The sequence below is a fragment of the Mustela lutreola genome, chromosome 7, assembly GCF_030435805.1.
Source record: "Mustela lutreola isolate mMusLut2 chromosome 7, mMusLut2.pri, whole genome shotgun sequence".
NCBI classification, from domain to species: domain Eukaryota; kingdom Metazoa; phylum Chordata; class Mammalia; order Carnivora; family Mustelidae; genus Mustela; species Mustela lutreola.
Genome location: NC_081296.1, coordinates 70945393 through 70969150, shown reverse-complemented (window position 1 = coordinate 70969150; position 23758 = coordinate 70945393). Strand labels below are relative to the sequence as shown.

At 41.9% G+C, this 23758-nt stretch overlaps 1 protein-coding gene and 4 non-coding genes across 5 annotated transcripts in view; 2 read left to right on the top strand and 3 right to left on the bottom strand.

The window, feature by feature from the left end:
* Positions 1-3894, bottom strand: part of LOC131837177 (uncharacterized) — a 43092-nt gene extending 39198 nt beyond the window's left edge. Inside the window, exon 1 of the mRNA XM_059183413.1 lies at positions 3678-3894. Within this exon, the coding sequence (XP_059039396.1) occupies positions 3678-3894 (217 nt within the window). The remainder of the gene's footprint in view (positions 1-3677) is intronic.
* Positions 3895-7500: 3606 nt separating this feature from the next.
* LOC131837444 (U6 spliceosomal RNA) lies at positions 7501-7604 on the bottom strand. Its single transcript, XR_009356052.1, has one exon. It is a non-coding gene; the product is annotated as a U6 spliceosomal RNA (small nuclear RNA).
* A 9493-nt stretch (positions 7605-17097) lies between these two features.
* TRNAH-GUG (transfer RNA histidin (anticodon GUG)) lies at positions 17098-17169 on the bottom strand. The gene has a single exon. It is a non-coding gene; the product is annotated as a tRNA-His (tRNA).
* Positions 17170-17800: 631 nt separating this feature from the next.
* Positions 17801-17872, top strand: TRNAH-GUG (transfer RNA histidin (anticodon GUG)). The gene has a single exon. It is a non-coding gene; the product is annotated as a tRNA-His (tRNA).
* Positions 17873-19327: 1455 nt separating this feature from the next.
* Positions 19328-19399, top strand: TRNAH-GUG (transfer RNA histidin (anticodon GUG)). Its single transcript has one exon. It is a non-coding gene; the product is annotated as a tRNA-His (tRNA).
* The last annotated feature ends 4359 nt before the right edge of the window (positions 19400-23758 follow it).

Sequence of the window (23758 nt, the reverse complement as noted above, 5' to 3'; positions counted from 1 at the left end):
AAAGTGAAAAAGAGATATAATCTGTAAGAAGGAGGAGAGATCAATGATATTCGGTGATGTATAAAATCAGGTAGCATGCAAATGAGAAAAAGATGCTAGATTTGTCACTTAAAAGGTGACTGGCTCTATATGAGAGAGCTGTTTACAGGACAGCCAAGGACCATACCAAATACTAATGGGTTTTCAAGCAAGTGGACTTCTCACCCATTGATGGTGGGAATGATTTCCACAAGAATATGCAAAAACAAAATACAAAAATCAACAGTGTTTCTGTGTACCAAAAAATGAAGTTCAATGAAATATACTTTAAGATACAATTTTTAGGGGTGCCTGGGTGGCTCAGTGGGTTAAGTGTCTGCCTTTGGATCAGGTTGTGATCCCAGGGTCCCTCTCCCTCTGCCTGCCACTTGTGCTTTCTCTTTCTCTCTCAAATACACAAATAAAATCTTTTTTTTTTAAATTTTATTTATTTATTTGACAGAGAGAAATCACATGTAGGCAGAGAGGCAGGCAGAGAGAGAGAGAGGAGGAAGCAGGCTCTCTGCTGAGCAGAGAGCCCGATGCGGGACTCGATCCCAGGACCCTGAGATCATGACCTGAGCCAAAGGCAGCGGCTTAACCACTGAGCCACCCAGGCGCCCCACAAATAAAATCTTTTAAAAAAAGATATGATTTTTAAAATAGTGTATCTTCAAATATTTTTTTTGCCTCTCTCATATATCCCCTCTTTCTAGGACTCCAATTATATGTATATTAGGCCACTTGATGATAGCCCAGGGATCTCTAATATTGTTCTCTTTCTCTTTCTTTTAGTCTTTCCCCCTTCTCTGTTTTATTTTGGATAGTTTCTATTGCTGTGTATTCAAGTTTCCTAATCTTTTCTCCTACAATGTCTAAGCTTCTATTAATCCCATTCAGTGTACTTTCATTCTAGATTTGTGTTTTCACTTCTAGAAGTACAATTTCAAACTTTTTTTTTAATGGTTGTTTAAACTCTCTACAGGTCAGGTGACACAAAGAAGGCCTTTTTGCTCTTATCTCTCCCCCAGAAAGATTCCATTCTTCTCTGTGATGTCCTCAGCTATCTGCCAAATAGATGGAAAGCCTCTCCAGCAGACTAGTAACCCATTTGAAACAAACACACAAACCAACCAACCAAAGCACTTGGCACCGACAACTCAAATGCACAGTGCTCCTTAGGCTGTTACACAGCAGATACTTGATACTTATTGGATAGTTAATAGTTAATAATTGGAAAATAAATAGGATAGTAAATAGTTAATAACGAAGAACTCAACGCCCCCCCCCAATCCAAATAAAAAATGGGCAGAGGACCTGAACAGACATTTTTCCAAAGAAGATATATAGATAGCCAAGAAACACATGAAAAGATGCTCAATATCACTAATCATCAGGGAATGCAAATCAGAACCACAATGAGATATCATCTCACACCTGTCAGAATGGCCAGAATCAAAAAGACAAGAAAGAACAAGTGTTGATGAGGAGATGGAGAAAAAGGAACCCTCATGCATTTCTCGTGGGAATGCAAATTGGTGCAGCCACTATGGAAAATGGAATGGCGTTTCCTCAAAAAATGAAAAATAGAACTACCATATGATTCAGGATTTCACTACTCAGTATTTATCCAAAGAATACAAAAACACTAATTCAAAGAGATACACGCACCCCTATGTTTACTGCAGCATTATTAACAACAGCCAAGATATGGAAGCAGCCCAAGTGTCCATCCACAGATGAATGGATGAAGAAGATGTGTATATACATATATATATATACACACATATGCATATATACACATATACACATATATATGTGTGTGTATATACCTACAATGGCATATTACTCAGCCATAAAAGAATGATATCTTGTCATTTGTGACAACATGGATGGATCTAGAGTGAAATAAGTCAGAGAAAGATAAATACCATATGATCTCACTTCTATGTGGAATAAAAAAAAAAAAAAAAAAATGACCAGGGACGCCTGGGTGGCTCAGTCATTAAGCGGCTGTCTTCAGCTCAGGTCATGATCCCAGGGTCCTGGAATTGAGCCCCACATCCGCCTGCTTGGTGGGAAGCCTGCTTCTCCCTCTCCCACTTCCCCCTGTTTGTGTTCCCTCTCTCACCGTCTCTCTCTGTCAAATAAATAAATAATCTCTTTAAAAAAAAAAAAAAACAAATGACCAAACAAAGCAGAGACAGACCCATAAATACAGAGAACAAACTGATGGTTGACAGAGGAAGATGGAAGGGATGGGCAAAATGAGTGAAGAGGGGGTGGGAGGCACAGGCTTCCCGTTATGGAAGTCATAGAGATGAAAGGTATAGCATAGGGAATAGAGTCAGTGGTATTATAATAGTGTTGTGTGGTGACAGATGAAAGCTACACTTGTGATGAACATAGCATAACATATGGAGTTGTTGAATCACTACGTTGTACACCTGAAACTAACATTGTGTGTCAACTATACTTCAATATTTTTAAAAGGGTACTTTTTTTTTTTTTTAAATAATGAAGACAGAAGGAATCATGCTGTAAGGAAAGGAGCTAAATAGCTTTGAACACCAGGATCTTTCAGGCACTCCTGAAATCTTCCCATGTGGGTGACCCTTTCTTGAGCTCTAATGTTGGGTCTGCCAGTATTAACGCAGTGCTTATGTCATTTAGCTACCTCTGGAGAAAATGCTGAAACTTTGTTTAAAATGAAAGAATTATATTAAGAGGAAAGGCCGAGAGACTGAAAATTTCAAGAGACTGAAAATTCCAACTTTTAATCATTGGCTGAGTTAATGTTGGGTGGTTATACGATCCTGTTACCAGCTAAGAGAACAGCTCTAGAAATTATTCTGCTTCCAAGAGAATGACAGAAGAAATCAAAGTACCAAGGAAGAGTACAGGTAGGTCTTCCCCTGTTCCTCTCTTACCTCAAGTCCTTGGCGCCAGCCAGGGTCATAAAATAGCTGTTATCTGGGGGCTTGGAGAAGATTATCTAGTAGAGTCATATAGATTTTTTAGAGCTTTTTGGACCTTTAAGATCTTCCTGCTAATCACAACTATACTGGTTGTAGATAATCCAAATCATCAAGCCACAGGCAATCACCTGAGGGTCACGGCATTAGGACTCGGTGCTCTGCTGGCTCTGCATTCAGGCCCTCAGTGAACTCAACAGCTTACTATACCTCCCACTTCCTGGAGAGGACATCCAGTTCCTCTCTCTAACCCTGACCTTAAAAAGTCTCCTTCCATGCTCCTGTCTTCCCCAAAATCTGAAAGTCATTTCCATTTAGATGACCCACTGATGTCCAGCACCACTATGTTCTACCAAAGAACTTCCTGTATCAGGGGCACTTGGGTGGCTCAGTGGGTTAAGTGTCTGCCTTTGGCTCCCATCATGATACCAGGGTTCTAGGACTGAGCCCCACATTGGGCTCCGTGCTGGGCATGGAACCTGCTTGAGATTCTTTTTCTCTGACTTGTGCTCGCATGTGTGCTGTCTCTCTCTCTCAAATAAAGAAATAAAATCTTAAATAAACAAACAAGAACTTCCTGTATCTTCTCAGATGTCACCTCTTCCCATTCCCCTCTGTTACCCCTGGGTAAGATACTCCTTAGACTTGCTTCTCTCCTCTTATACCAGCCCTTCCAACCCCCACCATTGGCACTTTCCCTCACTGGGCCTTGTGATGGAGCTAAGTTGTGGGCCAGCTGGTAAACTGGGGCTCCAAAATGGCAGATCTTCCCCCCAATCCTCTCCAAGATGGTGGACTTTCCCGCCACCCTCACTACAGCCTCCACCTCACCGCCAGGAAACTGAAACTCTCCACCCAGGAACTTCCCAATCGGGAACTGCCCATCAGGGACTTCCCCCATCCCATACCCTCCAATCACCACATACCTTGCCATATAGAACAAAATTCTGTTTTAAGCCATTTTACGGTCATTTGCTACAACAGCCTAGAAAGCAAATATAGGTGCCCAAAGGGCAGAACTAAGTTTGAACCCAAGTCTCAGGACTCCTTTAGTCTTATGTTTATTTTCCTGCCACCTTTCCACATCCTCTAAGTTCTGATTTTGTCAGAGACATGAAAAAATTCGCACTTTTCACAGCTGAAAATATAACTTCTGAGATGGAGGCATTGAAGAACATTGCAGGTGCTGCTTCTCCTATGAGTCGATGCTTAGGTCATCCAACAACTAAGCTTTTGGACTTGAAAGTAATACATCTGACTAAGACTGATATTAGGCATTAGGGAATCATTCTAAGATCTAGAGGAGAGAACTGATAAAATACAGCCAGAAAGATAAGGCAGTTGACTCCAACAAAATACATACACAGGAGATAACAATATATAACTCACAAAATCTGTATGCAGTTAACAGGATTTACTGAGCATACTGTATGTGCTAGGCATTTTTTGAGACTTCTTGATCTCAATGGGAAAAATGGGATCTCAGGGTGGCAGGGGCTAAAGGGCAACATATAAATACCTGAGACAGTATTGTCATGGTTAGGGAAATAGGATACACGTCTTGTATGTTAATCAGGATGGTCTGAGCTATAGGCATCCTTGTCATTGACTAATTGTTCATGATCTCCATAGAAGTAAGACAAGTGTCTATAAAAGCCTTAACGGAAAAAAAAAAAAAAAAAAAAAAAAAAAGTTGGGAGGCCTGGATGGCTTAGTCAGTAGAGCCTGTGACTCTTTATCATGGGGTCATGAGTTCAAGCCCCATGCTGGGTATAGAGTTTATTTAAAAATAGCAGTGATGATGGGGTGCCTGGGTGGCTCAGTGAGTTAAAGCCTCTGCATTCAGCTCAGGTCATGATCCCAGGGCCCTGGGATCTAGCTCATCGGGCTCTCTGCTCAGCAGGGAGTCTGCTTCCCTTCCTCTCTCTCTGCCTGCCTCTCTGCCTACTTGTGATCTCTGTCAAATAAATAAATAAAATCTTTTAAAAAACAGTAGCAATAATAATGATAATGATAATAACAATAAAACATGCCCACAAATCCTTTAAAAAATAAAAAAAATTTGTCTAGATCTGGTAAGCAGAGATCTTACCTGACATACAACAGTGGAGAACACACCACGTAGCTTTTGTTTCCTTCTCCAGATCCTCTTTCCATCTTTCTCCTCCTCCTCTGACTAGTGCGAGCTACATCACCAGGCCGCCTCAGTCTCTGGTTTTTGGTTAGGTTTAGCCAATGGGAACCACTGACAAAAGACTAGATATCTTTCAGTCTATTCATCAACTACCCCAGTCTTTGTTCAATGGACTCATAAACAAAATGGCCATGGTGGCAGAGATGGAAGTTATGCATAGGCTCTACAACAGGGACTTCTCACCAAGGCAAATCTGGCCTCTCCTGCTGGTGATTGCGGAATCTACCTAAAACTGTGACCAATGCTAAGTTCATAATATGGCACTGTTTTTCAGGGGCACTAGCCAGTCACTCAATAACAGTTGATTATGTTGTCCCATCATGGAGGGGGTAGCAGTTGCTCAATGAACTTAACACTTATTCTGAATATGGTGTCCCTTAATACTTTGATGTTACATAGTAGAAGTTAAGGGAAGACTACAGCAATACCATTAAGTCAGGACCACTATTAATTCACACACCTAAGAGTAAAGGCTTGAGTCATCAGATAAAGAACCAACTGACCACCAGTTAAGAAACAAGATCTTAACAGCTAGGCATATTTTCCCCTTGGTTTAATCTGTATATATGTATACTTGCTAGTTTCTTTCTTCTCCTCTCTTCCCTTCCTGTGCTCTTCCATATAGGATGAGTTGATGATAGTTAACCTTATATTTTGTTTTTAATTTATAGGATATTAACGGGGGATCATGACTGAAAAAGAAAAAGGATGACCATCATACAGACAAGAAAAATGACTGATAAGACTTTGGGTCTTAGATGGTAAGGCATCTTTGTAAGAGAGATAGTCACAGCACATTAGGTATAAGCATTATATCATCACCATCATTGTTTGGAAACTAAATGTGAGTAAAATGGTATATATGGATCCTCAGTACCTAAAATAATGAACTACGTTAGACTGTCTACTGACAATTCAGCTTCCCACTTCTGTGCTCCTCTAAGAGTTAGGAATTCTGGAAAATATTTCTTAGAATCCCTTGACAACTGTTTTCTATGTTAGATTCCACAAATGACAGGTGCTTACATGAAAGTTAGAGAACAGAATTGAGGCAGCTTCTTTAAGACTATTCAGACTTTAGTACAACATCTATTCATGATAAAAAAAAAAAAAAACCCCTCTGTAAAATAGGTCTAGAGGGAACATACCTCAACATAATAAAGGCTTTGTATGAAGAATCCACAGGTAACATACTTAATGATGAAAAACTGAGAGCTTTTCCCCTAAAGTCAGGTACAAGACAAAGATGTCCACTCTCACCACTTTCATTCAACAAAATACTAGAAGTCTTAGCCACAGCAATCAGACAACATAAAGAAATAAAAGGCATCCAAATTGGTAAGGAAGAAGTAAAACTCTACTTGCAGATGACTATATATCTATAGAAAACCCTAAAGACTCCACCAAAAGCCTACCAGAACTAATAAATTAATTCAGTAAGGTCACTGGATACAAAAGCAATGTACAGAAATTGGTTGCATCCCTAAAGACTAATAATGAAGCAGCAGAAAGTGAAATTCAGATAATAATCCCATTTATAATTGTGCCAAAAACAATAAAATATCTAGAAATAAACTTAACCAAAGAGGTGAAAGATTTGTATTCTGAAAACTATAAGATACTGATGAAAGAAATTTAAGACAATGCAAAGAAATGGAAAGACATTCAATCTTCATGGGATGGAAGAATAAATACGGTTAAAATGTCTATACTATCTACCCAAAGCAATATACAATTTAATGCAACCCCTATCAAAATACCAACAGCATTCTTCACAGAACTGGAACAAACAATCCTAAAATTTGTATGGCACCACAAGACCTTGAATAGCCAAAGAAATCTTGAAAACAAAACAAAACAAAACAAAACAAAACAAAAAACAAACTGGAGGTATCACAATTCCAGACTTCAAGTTATATTACAAAGTGGTAGTAATTATAACAGTATGGTACCAGCATAAAAATAGACATATATCAACAGAATAGAAAACTGGAAGTAAACCACAACTATATGATTAATTATTCTTCAACAAAGGAGGAAAGAATATACAACGGGGAAAAAGATAGTCGTTTCAACAAATAGTGCTGGGAAGACTAGGCACCTACCTGCAAAAAACAGAAACAAAAACAAAAACAAAAAACAAAATGAAACTAGACCATACACAAAAATAAACTCAAAATGGATTAAAGGCATAAATGTGAGATCTGAAATCATAAAAACCCTTGAAGAGAACACAGGCAATTTCTCTGAAATAGTCTGTAGAAACACTTTTCTAGATATGTCTCCTGAGGTAAGAGAAATAAAAGCACAAATAAACTATTAGGACTATACATTAATCTGTGCGTCATCCTTGCAAAGGGGCCATGCTAATTTCTGCATTGTTCCAATTTTAGTACATGTGCAGCCAAAGTAAGCCCTCTATTGGGATTATATCAAAATGAAGTTTCTGAACAGTGAAGGAAACAACAAAACTAAAAAGCACCCTAGTGAATGGGAGAAGATATTTGCAAATGCCATATCAAAAAAAGGATGAGTATCCAAACTATATAAAGAACTGATAGAACATCCAAAAAACAAATTATTTGTTTAAATGGGCAGAAGACATGAACAGATATTCTCCAAAGAAGATATCCAGATGGCCAACAGACACATGAAAAGATGTTCAACATCACTTATCGTCAGGGAAATACAAATCACAAGTACAAAGAGATAACACCTCATACCTGTCAGAATGGCTAAAATCAAAACACAAGAAACAACAAGCATTGGTGAGGATGTGGAGAAAAAGGAACCCTCATGCATTCCTGGTGGGAATGCAAACTGTTGCAGCTACTGTGAAAAACAATATGGAGGTTTCTCAAAATATTAAAAATAAATCTACCCTATGATCCAGTAATCACACTACTTGGTATTTACCAAAAAAATACAAAAACACTAATTCAAAGAGATACATGTGCCCCTGTTTATTGCAGCAGTATTTACAATAGCTAAACTATGGAAGCAGCCCAAGTGTCCATCAATAGATGAATGGATAAAGAAGATGTGGTATACATATACAATGGTATATTATTCAGCCATAAAAAATGATAAAATCTGCCATTTGTAACATGGATAGAGCTAGAGTAGAATGCTAAATGAAATAAGTCAGTCAGAGAAAGACAAATACCATATGATTTCACTCATATGTGGAATTTAAGAAACAAAACATGAGCAAAGGCGAAAGTGAGAGTGAGAGAGAGAGAGAGAGCAAGAAACAGACTCAAATATAGAGAACAAACTGGTGGTCTGTCCCAGAAGGGAGGTGGGTGGGTGGGGAATGGGTGAGAAAGGTGATGGGGATTAAAGATTACACTTACCCTAAACGGGAAGGGGGACCCTACCCAAACTTCCCCTAACACTCTCCTCAAATCTCTTCTGTCTGCCCAGTTCCAAAGCCATTTTCATATTTAGGTGTTTATATTATGGCAGTGCTCTGTTTTAATTATCAACTGCAGTGTAAAGAATTACCTGAAATTTAGCAGCTTAAGCTGATGAACACTGATTATCTCACATTTCTTAATTCAGGAATTTGGAAGTGACTTAGTTGAGTGGTTTGGGTTCATAGTCTCTTATGAAATTGCAGTCAAAATATTGGCCAGAATACAGGCAGCTGAAGGTTGACTGAGGCTGGAGGACGGGCTTTCAAGATGGCTCACTCACACAGCTATTGGTCAAAGACCTCATTTTCTTGATGATTGTTAGCAGGAGTCCTCACTTCCTCACCTCAGGAGTCTATCCATGGGTTGTTTGAGTCTCCTCATGACATAGCAGCTGGCTTCCTCTGGAGCTAGTGATCTGTAGGTGCCAAGGGAAGGCTGACCCAAGATGGGCCACTCTGACACGAACTTTATTTTTCTTAAAAACAATCAAAAGCCAGTAGATTCAGGAAAAGCTCTTTATACCTCCCTCAGCTCTGCTTATACTAAGAAGAGAGCTATTAACAGATTCTTCTCTACCTAAGTAACTTACCCACATAATAGTGCGGCCTTTGTTTTCCAAACATCTCTTCTCACCTTCTTCCTAACTGTCTTTCTCCCCCTTTTGTCCTCAAGTTCCTATCCCTCCTCCTCTTTGCCCTTAACTCATAAAAGCCTCTTATTGCCTTACTGTCTGGAATTTCCATGTCTGTGTGGATTCCTGGTACAAACATTATTAAATGTGATTTTCTCCTGTTAATCTGTCTCATGTCAATTTAATTCTTAGTCCAGCTAGAAGGACCCTGTAGGGTAAATTATGCCCCTCTGACAGATCCAAGAGAGAGAGCAAAAAGGAAGCCACAATGCACTCTATGACCTAATCTAGAAATGACACACCATCACCTCTACTTTATTCATTTGGAGATGTCACTAAGTCTAGCCCGCATGCCGGGGAGAGAAATGAAGCTCTACTTCTGGAAGGGAGGAACATCAAAAAACTTGCGAACATATTTTAAAATCACAAGTTCTCTTGAAGCATTTGCTCTAAAGAGATTTAAGGAGGAACAAGTCCTTAGCAATTTTGATGATATAGTAATATAGAAAGTCATTCAGATGAAGCCAGTGAACCAAAGAGTAGTCGTGACACAGAGTATTTTGACTTCAAAATTTAACAGAAATTGGGAAAAGAGTCAAGTCATCTTTTTGCAGTTTTATACATGTGTCTCTCCCTTTTAACTTAAAATTACACTTGAAAATTGCATATTCTGTCATCATGTCAGATTCTCAATACCAGCAAGGCTATTAGAGTAACATACAAATTTCATACTATTTTAACTATCATGACTACAAAAAGTATGTCACCCTTGATATTAGAGCTTCCTTTCAAACCACACAACCATTTCCTTCATCCAACATGTCCATCCCCTCTACTTCTTTTTTTTTTTTTTTAAAGATTTTATTTATTTGACAGAGAGAGATCACAAGTAGGCAGAGAAGCAGGCAGAGAGAGAGGAGGAAGCAGGCACCCTGCTGAGCAGAGAGCCCGACGTGGGACTCGATCCCAGGACCCTGAGATCATGACCTGAGCCAAAGGCAGCAGCTTAACCCACTGAACCACCCAGGAGCCCCCATCCCCTCTACTTCTGAGCTCAAGACCCTCTGAGCTTACTGCCCTCTGATCACACACCTATGGATGTGATGTGAGGGAAGAGTCCCTCCTTCACTCTAATCGGGGGATTAGTCCCCAAACCCTGACCTTCGACAACCAGAACCAGAACCGGAAATTCTTTACTGTCTCTCCTTTGGATTAAGACTTGATAATATTACCCATTTGTACCTCATCCTTCTAAAATACATATATGATTATATTCCTCTTCTGTGTAAAAATGGAGGCTTACATGGTCCCCCAATACCTATAGCAAAGTCTATACATGGCTCTTAGGAAATCTGTGAATTCCTGACATTTTTGTCTTAGGGACATCATTTGGAGAATAATGCTATGGTTTTAAATGGATCTCCCAAACAGTAAGTTACACAAAATGTCAAGAACCACCAGCCTCCAGGAAAAAAGGCCTGACTCAATAAAGGGCAAAAGAATCATCAGAATTTGACTCCATCTTTCCTTTCCCTTCCGTATCTTATGTCACGGCTATGACTTGTCTTTCCCTACGCTACCTGTATGTTCATGCTTCATTGCCTTTGTTTCTGCTTTTCTCTCTGCCTAGAATACCTTTCCATCTTTTCTGCCAGGAAAATTAGTATGCATGTCTTAGAACCCAGCTCAAATATCATCTCCTGAGGGAATGAATGATCTAAGCTGTAATAGTTTTTGTATATACTTCTAACATAATTGTTTCTTCACTCTTCTGATTAAACCTGGACTAAAATGATCATTTCAGAGTTAGAATGAGTCCTATTCAAATTTATATCTCCAAGGCCTAACATAAATCATACTAGGGTCTACTGTTTGTTGGGTAGGTGAATGGGTGTTAGCTTGGACCACTGCCTGACAAAACAGGGATAACCTCCCTATGAGCATTCCCCTGCAGACTCCCTATAAACTGAGGGCCATTTCTTCTCTCCCTAATGCTTTGCTCTGTAGTGAGCTTTGTACTTTTAGATTTTACTGAACAGCAAAATTTCAAAAATAGTTTTGGAGATCAACATAGGATCGCCAATTTTTTAATTTTCCAAGGAAGGACTTCAGTAGAAATTATCACTTACCTTCTCCATCATGTTATAAAAGAATAGTCACTTTAAAACCTCAAAAGTAGGAAGGACATAATCAGCCTAGAAGATAGTCCTTGGTATTAAATACATTTGGCCTTTTGAAAACCTTACCACATTGACCTTATTTTCTCTCATTCCATGAAGAAAAATTCCTCCCTGTTTATCAGTTCTAGAACAATGTTTGGAAACCACTGATTTAGACCTTTGCTTCTGAGAGGTGGCTCCAGCATTTTTTCCTCAGGAGTGAGTTTTAGGCCTCATGCCAGGAATAGTCCTTCAGGATCTCCCTATGGGTTTCTTATTGCAGTAATAGAGAGAAGTGCATATTGAGCACTTACCATTGCAGTTAAAAACTCAGATTACGAGAAATGCAACCTTATCTTTTTCTTACTGAATTTATTTTCTATTTGAATATGTCCCAGTGGGTGACAAATATAATCTTAATTCAGGGTTCCTCTCCCTTTCTTTCATCTTTGATCCTGGGGACTGAATTAGTGCACAAGCAGGGCTAGATGAAACCTCTCAAGGTCTTAAGCACTGATGAGATTATGATGTCTCATATGTAATTGAAAAAATTTTAGGGGTGCCTGGGTGGTTCAGTCAGTTAAGTGGCTTCCTTTAGCTCAGGTCATGATCCCAGGATACTGGGATCAAGCCCGGTATCAGGCTCCCAGCTCATCAGAGAGTCTGCTTCTCCTACCTGCTTTGCTGGCTGCTCTACTTGCGCTTTCTCTGTATCTCTCTGTCAAATAAATAAAGTAATTAACCATTTTTTTTTTTTTTAAAGAAAGAAACAGGCTAAGGGTTAAAAAAGAAAAGAAGAAAAGAAAAAAATTTAAATACATATAGTTCGTTATTTCCCAACAAAATTCTCGGGTTTTTTTCTCTCTCCTTAAATTATCACTTCGATGCTTTTTACTCTTTCAAAAAGCTGTCTTATGTTTTGGAGTTTTTGTTTCCCTGCTGTCCTTGGTAAGTTCTAGGCCTACCAGTGGGGTCATCTGGTTCTGCTCATTGGTTCTTAGAATCCACTTGGATATATATATTTGATTTTACTGTGGGTCCATGCAGATGACCAGAATCATCCTCACACAAAAGACTGCCTCAGATTTGAAGTCTCTTTATGCCACATCTCAGCCATTCAGGGTTAGAATTTCTCTCTTCAGTGTAAAACTTTGATCTCTTTTAAAATGTAATGTAAAGGCCTATTTAGCCAGAGTGGCTCCATCTCTGTTGAACAGCCATTCTGTTGTTTATGCAGTAAAATTTAAACTGACCCTGTCCCCCCACCCAGGGGACTTACTTAAAAGCAAGTCTAGGAAACTAGTGAACTGGCCAACCAGTCCCAGATAACAGAGCCCAAATACAAGGGCGGGTCAGGCCAGGCGGAGACATCCAATCACTATCTCCCTAAAGAATGTGGGCCCCACCTTTTGGGTGCCTTTTGGCCGCCAATTCTGACCAAGGTGATAGGCTAGTTCAAATAACTACTATAGGGTGAATAGTAATTCAATTGGCCACCCATGTGTGACCTAGCCTGACTATGCAACTTTGTGTGTTACAATCTCATTGGCCACCTGTGTGTGTCGCTCTCTCTGTAAGAGGTGGCCCCGATGGGTCAGTTTGATTCTCCGTGCTGGCGTGAAATAAAGCTTTGCTTTACCTTTGCTTTGTATCAGTCTCGCTCCTTTGATCACACACCCTAGCAGTAACACTTATTATTCCTTAAATATATTTTTTAAGATTTTATTTATTTATTTGACAGAGAGAGAACACAAGTAGGCAGAGCAACAGGCACAGAGAGAGGGGGAAGCAGACTCCCTGCTGAGCAAAGAGCCCAATGCCGAACTCAATGCCAAGGACCCTGAGATCATGACCTGAGCCAAAGGCAGAGGCTTAATCCACTGAGCCACCCAGGTGCCCCTAACACTTATTATTATCAGTCACTGTACTTTGTACAGACGAAGGAGCTGAGGTAATAGAAGGGTGGACAACAGGCGGAGAATAGGACACTGTATCACATTATTTTCCAATGGCTCAAACTCTCTTACTTATTTTTTGTTTAGTTTTCCTTCCTGATTCCTGCACTAGACTATAGATCTACGAGAACAACACATCTGTCTTACTCATTACCATAGTCCCAGAACCCAGAATAGTGCCTGGAACATTGGAGGCACTCAATAAATACTGTTGATCTAATGAATGAGAATGATGAGATAAGAACAATACAAAGAGTGTCAGAGTGAGAGGCTGGAAGTGCTAAAAATTAACTTCGGTTCTTTTACATTCTAGTAGAAGTTTGTATCCGTTTTCTCTTGGAAAGTTTTCCACTGAAGAAATGCATGCCTCTTCCTTCTACCATTTTCTGTGTATGTGTATGTGTATGTGTGTGTGTGTGTGTATGTGCCTCTTCCTCCTACCATTGTGTGTGTGTGTGTGTGTGTGTGTGTGTAGGTTGGGGAGAGGCAGGAAAAGAGAGAATGTTAAGCAGGCTCCATGCGGGAGAAGGGGCTCCATCTCAGGACCCTGAGAATATATCCTGAGCTGAAATCAAGAGTCCGATATTTAGGGGCACCTGGGTGGCTCAGTGGGTTAAGCCGCTGCCTTCGGCTCAGGTCATGATCTCAGGGTCCTGGGATCGAGTCCCACATCGGGCTCTCTGCTCAGCGGGGAGCCTGCTTCCTCCTCTTTCTCTCTCTGCCTGCCTCTATGCCTACTGATCTCTCTCTGATCTCTCTCTGTCAAATAAATAAAGTCTTAAAAAAAAAAAAAAAAGAGTCCGATATTTAACCAACTGAACCACCCAGGAGCCCCTTTTGTGTTGTTTTCTGATTGTTGCCTCTGGGCTATTTGTTTCTCCTAGCTGGAAAATGAAACTATTTTGGGCAAGCAGTATCACTACATACCTTTGCAGCTCCCCAGGATGCAAAGCACTTTGAGAGCTAAAAGATCCTAGTCTACCAAATGAATGAATGGATGAAACTTGAGTCTTGAATATCCAGAAAATTTCTGAGGAATGGGCTCCCTGTTGGGGGTTAAGGCCAAAGTGGTGTCTCCAAAAGGGAGTCTTCTCCAGCCTCAGCGTTTTATATCCACTTCCTGGGGTGCAGCACCTCCTAGTGGAAATCCAGGGGTGCTACCTCCTCCCTAGATCCCCCAAATATAGGCCTCTTGGTGACTCCATCCCAGAACTACATCTTGTCATTCCTCCAAACCTTAATGTTACTCCCTTAAATGAGGCCCAGTGGACTCTGGCAGGTCCCTTCTAGTAACCCCAAGGACGGACAAGGTGAACAACGAAGGGCTACATTCCAGCCAAATGTTCTAGAGAATAGCTCTACTTCTCAAACTTGAATGTGCAGATAAATCACCTGGGGAGGATCTTGTTAAAATGAAGATTCTGATCTGGTAGTTCTGGGTGGTGAACCAAGATTCTGAATTACCAAACACCTTCCAGGAGCTACCAAGGCTATTGGCCCAGTCTGTACTGCACCTCTGTGGTGGCCAGTGATTAGAGCAACAGAAGCCCCCAGTGCACCAGGTGTGACCCATAAGCCATGTGGTTGGCTGTTTACGCAAACATTCTGAAGTTGATAAATTACAGCTGTCCCCTTCAAGGATTGCCACTTAAAAGTCAACACACTGGGGGTACCTGGGTGGCTCAGTTGGTTAAGCCTCTGCCTTTGGCTCAGGTCATGATCCTGGGGGCCTGAGACTGGACTCCGCATTGGACTGGGCTTTACATCCCGCTCTGGCGCCAGCTCCCAAATAAATACATAAATAAAATCTTAAAAAAAAAAAATAGCATACTGTATGTTAACTACACTGGAATTAAAATTAAAAACTTAATAAAAATAATGTTTTTTAAAGAAGCCAACACACTGATACCAAAAAGTATTTTGCTGGAAAGTTGCCAAAAACATTTTTGGAATTGTTGCTGAAGCTTGTTGCACCTTAAAAACTCAGTTTTTCTTTTTCTTTCAAGGTGGATTTAAAAGCAGTCAAAAAATATGTCAAAATAAAATGTGACCTTAAATATTGAGATGGATTTACTTGTATGACTTGTAAATTAGGCCTGATGGTCATCCCCAAACAAGAGTTCCAAAAATATTTGGGGCAGCTGATTGGAGAAAGTGGAATGTCTCCTTTGAAACACAACACTCCTTTAGATTGTTAGTCCCACTTCGTTCCATTTTAAGGAGCTGATTTCATTATTAGTCTATTTAAAACTTAAATAGGGCTTAGTGAGTGGCAGGCACTGTTGCTTTACAAATATTAACTTATTTAATTCTCATAAGCCTGCTTTTATTCCCATTTTACAAAGGAGAAAACTGAGGCACTGAGATGTTATGTAGCTTACCTAAAGTTATCCCGCTAATTAATTCAAGAGTCAAGACTCAAACCTTGGGGAGCCTGCTTCTAGGTGTCACTGGCTTAATTAAAGCCATGCTAACCTTTAAAATTAGAGTTAAGACTAACCTAAAGAGTGTCAGCTACTACAGAGTCCATCAGAGGAAAAGAAAAAAATTAAGTGATTTACAGTGGAGACTAGGAAACCTACAAAAAATAACAAATCCAACTCAAACAGAAATAGCTGGAGCTGGAATGTGTGAATCGACACAGGTCTTACATCTCCTGCCTCCTTCCTGGTTCTGATACCTAGAAAAGACCTCTAGGTGGAAGGGAGAGCAAGTTCCCAGATTGACTTTATGCTATTCTATTCTCTCGTGTCCCGTTTTGTGGCTTTAAACTCCTCAAATTTAGGGAACTGGGAGCGGGGAGACCCTAGGAAATTACATCTGCAGTAGTGTCTTGCTTTTTACATGCTGTTCAGTGAGTCTTTGCTGATGGATTGTGGGTAGAGGGGGCACAGCCCCAGGGAAATGTCCATCTCTTTCAGGAATGCTTCCTGACTTGCTCTGCCACCTCCAGATCCCCTGAGGAGCTGGAGAGGCTCATTCCTCACTCAGTCCTATCTCATTCCCTCCTTGGCAGTGACCCCGGTCGCCAGCAGCCACCTGAGAGCCAAATCCAAAACTCACTTCGATTTTGTCCAGTGCCAAATGACAGACCCGAATTTGGGAGGCTCAGATTTTTTAAGTGCACATAAAACAAACTAACAAATGAAGTATGCTTTAAATCTGAGGTAGGTTTGAGGGGGAGGGGGGAAGAGCCCTCCAGGAGAAAACACCCTCGCACCTAGGAGGCTGTGGAAGCGGAGGCTACAAGCCCCACATTAGCACCTCTCACAGGGGCTGTGGGAAACAGTGCCTCTAGTGTGGTCATGTTTCTCACTGGTCACAAGATCTGAACCAGAAATGGTTCAGCGTATTGTGCATTCTTCTAACGCCCAGGAAATGTTTGCCCTTTGTTCCTATAAGCCCTCCACTCCAAGTATTGAAGTTGTAGCCGGGAGAGGCTTTTCTGAGGACCTGGTGTGTACGATCTGACCACTGACAGTGGAGGAAACGAGGAAAGAGAAAAGTACTACACAGAACGAAGTCCTAAAATGATCACACAGCAGAGAGGATTGGAGGTGGGCCGCTCCCCTCGCACTTAGAGAATTAAAGGAGAAATCCGCAGAACTTTTGTCCACTTTGGCCGCATTATAATTTCGGCCCTGCCCTAATCTACTCTCTAGGAGGCAGTCGGGGCACAACCACGCGATGCAATGTGCTTTCCCCAAAGCTAAAAAGGCGCCCCTGCCGTGCCATTGTTCCCACAATGCCGTGACTCGGATTCGAACCGAGGTTGCTGCGGCCACAACGCAGAGTACTAACCACTATACGATCACGGCGAGCTACCGGGACGCCACAGGAATCGGGCTCCCGCGAATGGGCCTTCAGGTCTAGCCGGCCGCCGCCTTAGTCTTCCAATATCTCCCGTGGTCTGCCAGGCCTGCCTGGCGCTCGCGCTGACCCCGAAGCGAAATTGGGGTGCCGTTGTTCTCCTCCGCGGGTCTCCGCCAGTCGTGCGCAAGCACCGTGAAAGAAAGGACTGATAAGTGCTTGGCAAACGAAAGGATTCCGTCCGAGGAGGACGAACATGACGCCCCGGGGTCGTCCCTCTCACACACACCGTGCCCGGCGCTGACGCAATCTGAGAGGATTCTGGCTGGGAATGGGGCTGTCTCTCGAATTCTACAACAAGAAGGAAACATTAGTTCCAAGCACCCGCACTCCCTCCTTCAAGGCGCGGGGGCCAGGGAGAGCTCCAGCGCAGCCGCCAAACCCCTGAAGCGGCGGGGTCTGGCCGGCGCCGAGCGCGGATAGCGACCGAGAACGCACGGAGATCTGTGCGTCTGCTTGTGCGCGGGGAACAGCAAAGCTAGGGATCCGCAGGAACCGATAGTGACGTGACAAAGGGGCGGGGCTTTCAACACAGAAGAACTCAGGCGAGGAAGCTGAGGGCCGAATCCCCATTAGCTCGCCGTGATCGTATAGTGGTTAGTACTCTGCGTTGTGGCCGCAGCAACCTCGGTTCGAATCCGAGTCACGGCATTGCGACAGCAATGGCACGGCAAGGGGTTCGGCTTTTATCGCTGTCCTCCATTTTTTTTTTTTTCCCGAATTTGTAATAACATTCTCGAAAATGGATCCCAATCCCCTTTGACAGCTGGAAACTAGGTTTACGTCACGCCAGCTCTGGCTAAATTGGACTTCCGAAGAATATAGGCTACCGTTTACTAGTCCTACCCGCGATACCGTTCAGTGGGGACAAAGCACAGTGCTCTCGTAAGGCTGATAATTGTCATAGACATATGTACGAATTTCCATGGCAGCGCTGGAAAAGGACTCCCACTAATAATAGGAAGAGAAGGCCTCGCAGAGGTGACTTTTGAAGTAGCTCTTAAAAGCAGAGAAGGAATTTGACGAGCAGCCAGGATACTCGTGTGCAAAGGTCTGAAGGAGGTCTCAAAAAGGAACTATCGGCAATTCTTTATAAATCTTCCTCCTCCCCCACCTCTGAAGGACCTGTTGAGTGAATAAATGCAAGTAATTCAGGAATGGGAAATGACACGGAGGGCCAAGGGATGAGCTGGAAAAGGTGGGCGAATCTCCCCGCAGTCTGTGGGTGGGGGGTGAGGGGTGGAGGAATGAAAGGATTCAAATCGTGTTTGGTAGCATCCCCCCCTTGACTCTGCAGGGGATGGGCGTGATGATTAGAGCAGATAGGCGGTCGCGGTGGATTCTCTCCTTAGAACCAGTGGCACGTTCTCACTGTAGCAAAAGGCCTCTGCCTGCTGTGGACTCGGCCTGGTTCTAGGCGCCGTGGGGGCGGAAGCACCGATGGACAAGAAGAAAACCCGGACTGGTGCTTGCTGCCGCGCGGGGTACAAGCGAGGGGGCCACCGGCTCGGGCGGCGGGAGTACTGTAAGGGAGGAGTCCGGGCGGTCCCGGCAGGAACGGAAGCTGCAAGGAAGTTGGCGGGAAGAGATCAGCAGGGCGAGACGCATTCACTGAACTCCTCCTGCGTGACCAACCGGTCCTGGGGGCGTCCATATCCTCCAACGAGGCGATGTTGGGTCACTTCTAGGGGAATCAGCAGGGACACGAACCCCTTAGTAGCGTCCCCAACAGACCCGGGTCGCTGGAAGGACCTCCCAAGCATAGCAGATGGGCATCTTCCTAGGAGAGGGAATTACAACTTGTGAACATTGAGTTCCGGCCAGTCCCGTCCCTGCATACCCAAGTGTTCCCCCCTAAACTCTCACCTTATTCACACAGAACCCACCCTTCCCCACCGCAACATAACCACTTTTGTTGCTAAGGAACCAAAACCTGAGAGAACCCGAGCAACTGTCGAGAGCCCATGCGCCTGCGCATTCTCAGATTCGGTTTTAGACTGGAACTCCGCCCCATAGGTGGGTCTTTTGGTGACGTGCACAGTGGGAAGGCCTATGACTATTGAAGAGGACAATCAGAAAGCTCTTCTTACAGGTCCCCGGTAGCTCGCCGTGATCGTATAGTGGTTAGTACTCTGCGTTGTGGCCGCAGCAACCTCGGTTCGAATCCGAGTCACGGCATTGTGGGAACAATGGCACGGCAAGGGGCTTGTCTTTTTAAATTTTTCTTGCAGCGAGGTTCTACAGAGAACACAATTCGCTTTTTTGAGATGAACCACCGCGTCTTTCTGCCTTGAAGAGTAAGCCACCCTTAAGATCGCCACCTCCAGTAACTCTAACTTAACACTATGAATTCAGTTTCACAGCAGTTATAATCCCTTCTCTCCCGAAGAAACTGAAAATCGGTATCTAAATCATTCTACAGCAGCAAAACAGCGCCCCCGTGACCTTGCGATTTTCCCTTTTATGAATTTTTTAAAAATTGAGTTGTTTATGTTTAGAGAATACATGCGAACAAGTCCAGTGAAAAGTAAGTCTCCTCATTCTTCAGTTCATCCACCAATTATTGCAGTTTTCTTCATACCTTTCATGGTAGTCCTTGTATGAACAAACATTTATACAGCATATTTGTGTAAAAATATATCCCCCCCCCCCTTCTTGCATAACACAATGACCTCTTCCCTTCCTTGCCCTCATCCCTAGAAGTCAGGAAGAACTTGAGGTGATATATTTGCACTAATAGGCAATCTCCTTTTATAAGGAAGAGTACACATACAGGGAGGGAGTATCCACCCACCCACCCTGTCCTTTTTGTCTCTAGGCCCTGGATCCTGGCTGGGGCAGGTGAGGGATGGCTGGGTTGGTGAGACAGAGGAACGAGATTCCTTATTGTGCTTATAAAAACCTTTGGATCTGAGCCTGGGCTCTAGTGAGAAGCAGTCCTGTTTTGATTTCATGCTGGAAGGGCAGGGGTAACATCCTAGGTTTGGGGTTGGGAAGAGGGACTTGACTTGGTAGTCCATTGGGAGACCCTTCACTTCAACTTCTCTGTTATTTTATTATGAGGATCAAACTTAAATTATAGGCCACTAGAGTTAGAAAATTCAAGTTAATCAAAGGCAGAACTGAATGTTACTATGTATATTTTCCAAGCATACATAAATATTTGAAGAGAGGCTTCTTATGGTGTCCATAAATGAGTGAAGTGGGCCAGTTTACTTCATGATTGTATCTTAGGTTGTATTCTTTCAAATACATATTATTTTCATATCAGACAAATAGAAAACGTGGCCCAAATGAAACTCCATCTATATCTAGAATCTCAAAGAACAGAGTGCATGCGTGAGTATACTGAGATATGTTTGTCCTCTCAAGTATGCTGTATAAATGTTTGTCCTCTCAAGAACAGAGATGGGCCTGAGGCAAGGCTGGAGACAGAAGGCAAGGACCAGTCTTAGGAGAAGGCAAAACTCAGAAGGGATCAGAACTCAGGAGAGGACTGGGCATCCAAATTTAGATAAACAGAAGTGAGGACACCCCACTTAGTACCTACTAAGAAAAGTAAGGGCTAAAGATGAGGCCTTAGGACCTACACAAATTTAGGAGGTTAAAGGAGGAAGAAGGTGTGGCCTAAAAGAAAGGAGGAGAACCATAACGGTGTCATTTAAGGAAAGTTTGGGAGAAGAAGGTTTCAGGGATGGAGGTCAGCAGATTCAGGTACTGCAAAGGAGAAAGAGGAGTAAGATAAAATTACTGGGTTTGACACTTAGAAGTCATTGTTGACTTTAAAAAATCTTCTATGAGAGCAACTAGGCAATGTGTATCAAGAATCAGAAAAAGAATGTACATCCTTTTCCCCAATAATTCCATTTCTGGGAATCTTGCTAAAGGACATAATCGTAACTTGGAAAAGGAATCTGTATAAAGATGTTTATCACAGGGTAATTTAGAAAGAAAGAGAGTGCAAATATCCTGAATGCTCAACAAATAAGGTAACATTGAGCCAAATTAAAATGTTAATTTGATGAAATATTGAATAGTCTTTTTTAAAGTATCTAAAGTACATAAATGAAGTTCTAGGTCAACTTTTAAATACCACTTCCAACCAAAAGGAGTAAGGTTTTCTTAAAAAAAAAAAAAAAAAAAAAGACTGATTACGGGTCTCCAGCAGGACAATTACAAGTCTGAAATATTTTCTGTAAGGAAGCAAGTTAACTGCTTAAAGATTGATGGAATCAAGTCAAAAGGACACAGAGGCCTCTTTAAAGGGCCCCTATTAGCCAAATTTGGGATAATTTGAGCATCAAAAAGTAACAACAGTAATAACAATAATGGATTATATCACACTGAAAAAATAGACATGTAGATAAATAGATAATTTTTTAGACCATGGGGATGAAAGAGAGAGAGAAACAGAGAGACAGAGAAGCAAGCAGCAGTTCTTTGTTACAAGAGAATGCCAGCAAATGAATGCAGAAGAAATGACAGAATTAGAGTCACCATTTTGCAATCCCCCAGCATCATAACAAATAGGAGATATATCATCAATGGAAGTTAAAACCACTGGGCAAAATATTGTGGGAACAAATAATCAAAGGTCTCAGGATATCCCACCACAGCTTACTTTAAATTGTAAAGGAAAGATGTGGTGGACTCCAAATGAACCAAGTGATTAATCCCACATCCCCAATGAAGAGACAAATGTGCGCTACCGGTCTACCAGTGTAATTCAGTGGGAAGTCCACAACATCGCCTATGCAGTAGTCCTTTCCAAAATGTCTAATCAGAATTGAATCATGAGACAATGAGAAAACCCAGAATGTGGGACATTCTACATGACAACAGCTCTGGATGCTTCATAATGATCAATGTCATGAAAAATTAACAACAATAAAATGGGGAACTGTTCAAGATTTAAAAAGACTAAGGAAACTTAAACAAATGTAATGGGAGAGCCTTGATTAAATCCTGAATCAGGACAAAAAAAATATATAAAAGATATTTCAGTAAAATGGAAAAAATTTAAAACGGACTACATAATAAATAACACTATTATGGATGTGTCCGAATGGCTCTATAGAAGAATTCTTCATTTTTAGGAAATGGCTGCTGAATTATTTAAAGCAAAAGTGTCTTGATGTTTGCACCTTGTATCAAACGGTTAAGGAAAAAAGAGAAAGGGGTAGAGAAAATGTGGCAAAATGTTAAAAAGTAGTGAATTTAAGTGAAGGGTATATAGATTTCCACTGTACTTTCTTTAAACTTGTCTATAAGTTTGACATTTTTAGAAAAATGGAAGAAAATAAAGCTTACATAATAAAAATGGGGAAAGTATGCAATGTTAAGTGAACAAAAAATAAGGACATAAAATTGTGTATACCACAATTATAGCTATATAAAAATAAGAACAAGAGAAGTGATCTTTATTCATTTGAACATTTGTTAAGATCCTGCCAGCTCTGCATTAAGAGATGGGAGGACCCTGCTCCCCTCCAAAATCCAGATTTTATGGTGTAATGCTTAAAATGCAAGACTTTGGATCTGGCAAACCTCATCCAAGTCTCAGAGAGCCTTACCATGATGACCTCACCTCTACATCCTGGGTTCCTAGCAAGCTGCTTGGCCCCCACGAGGTGTTCAACAGACTGCTTCCAGGAGTCCACACTCCGGTGAGGGAAGAAAGTGCATTAACAAATCATTTAAAACAACGGGAAGTGCAAGGTACACACAGGGTATTCATTTTAAAATTATCATTTAAATTCTACCTTTATGGTATCACCCCACCCCCATCTAACATTTTTTCCTATTCTTCTCCACCAGGAATCCTCCCCTTCTTTATGCTGCTTCCTACCTCATTGCCTTGGCTCAGTTCATGCTGACCTCATTCATAGCTTAGAGTAACCTTTGGCTCTTTTGCTTCAAGTGCCCAAATCCTACCCAGCTCAGGTCTACCTCCCCCATGAAGTCTGCCATCTTTTGTATAGATTTGATTGATTCCATTCCTCTGAGCTGTCAGCACCTTAACTCCCTACTTCTTAAACAAAGGTGGTTTCATTTGACACCTACTATTATAAGCATTTTACAGGTTTCAAAGCCTGTTCATTGTCCATCATCTCCCCTAATCCTCCCATAACAGTTATTATGCCCTTTGCAGCTATAACAAAAGTGAAGGTCGCTTGCATTGAGTAACTTGCCCAGAGATCTGGCTAGAGCCTGCAACCACTAGATTCCTGAGTCAGTGTGTCCCACAACCCTACTGCTCCAAACATGTGTGTATGTTTGGGGATGGGGGTGGGGACCAGCAGCATCTGTATAAACCTGTGAACCTATTAGAACCACAGTCTAGGACCCCACCCCAGCTAGTCCTACAGAACCAGAAACGGCAATGTAACAAGTTCCCTGGTGATTGTGTTCACATTAAAGTTCGAGAAGCGCTGTCTTATGGTGCCAGCTAGAGTTGGCACAAAGCTGAAACCCAACCAATGTTTGGAGACCTGGGCCCTGGGACTTCTAGGGGATTTGCAGTTTTGCCATCACATC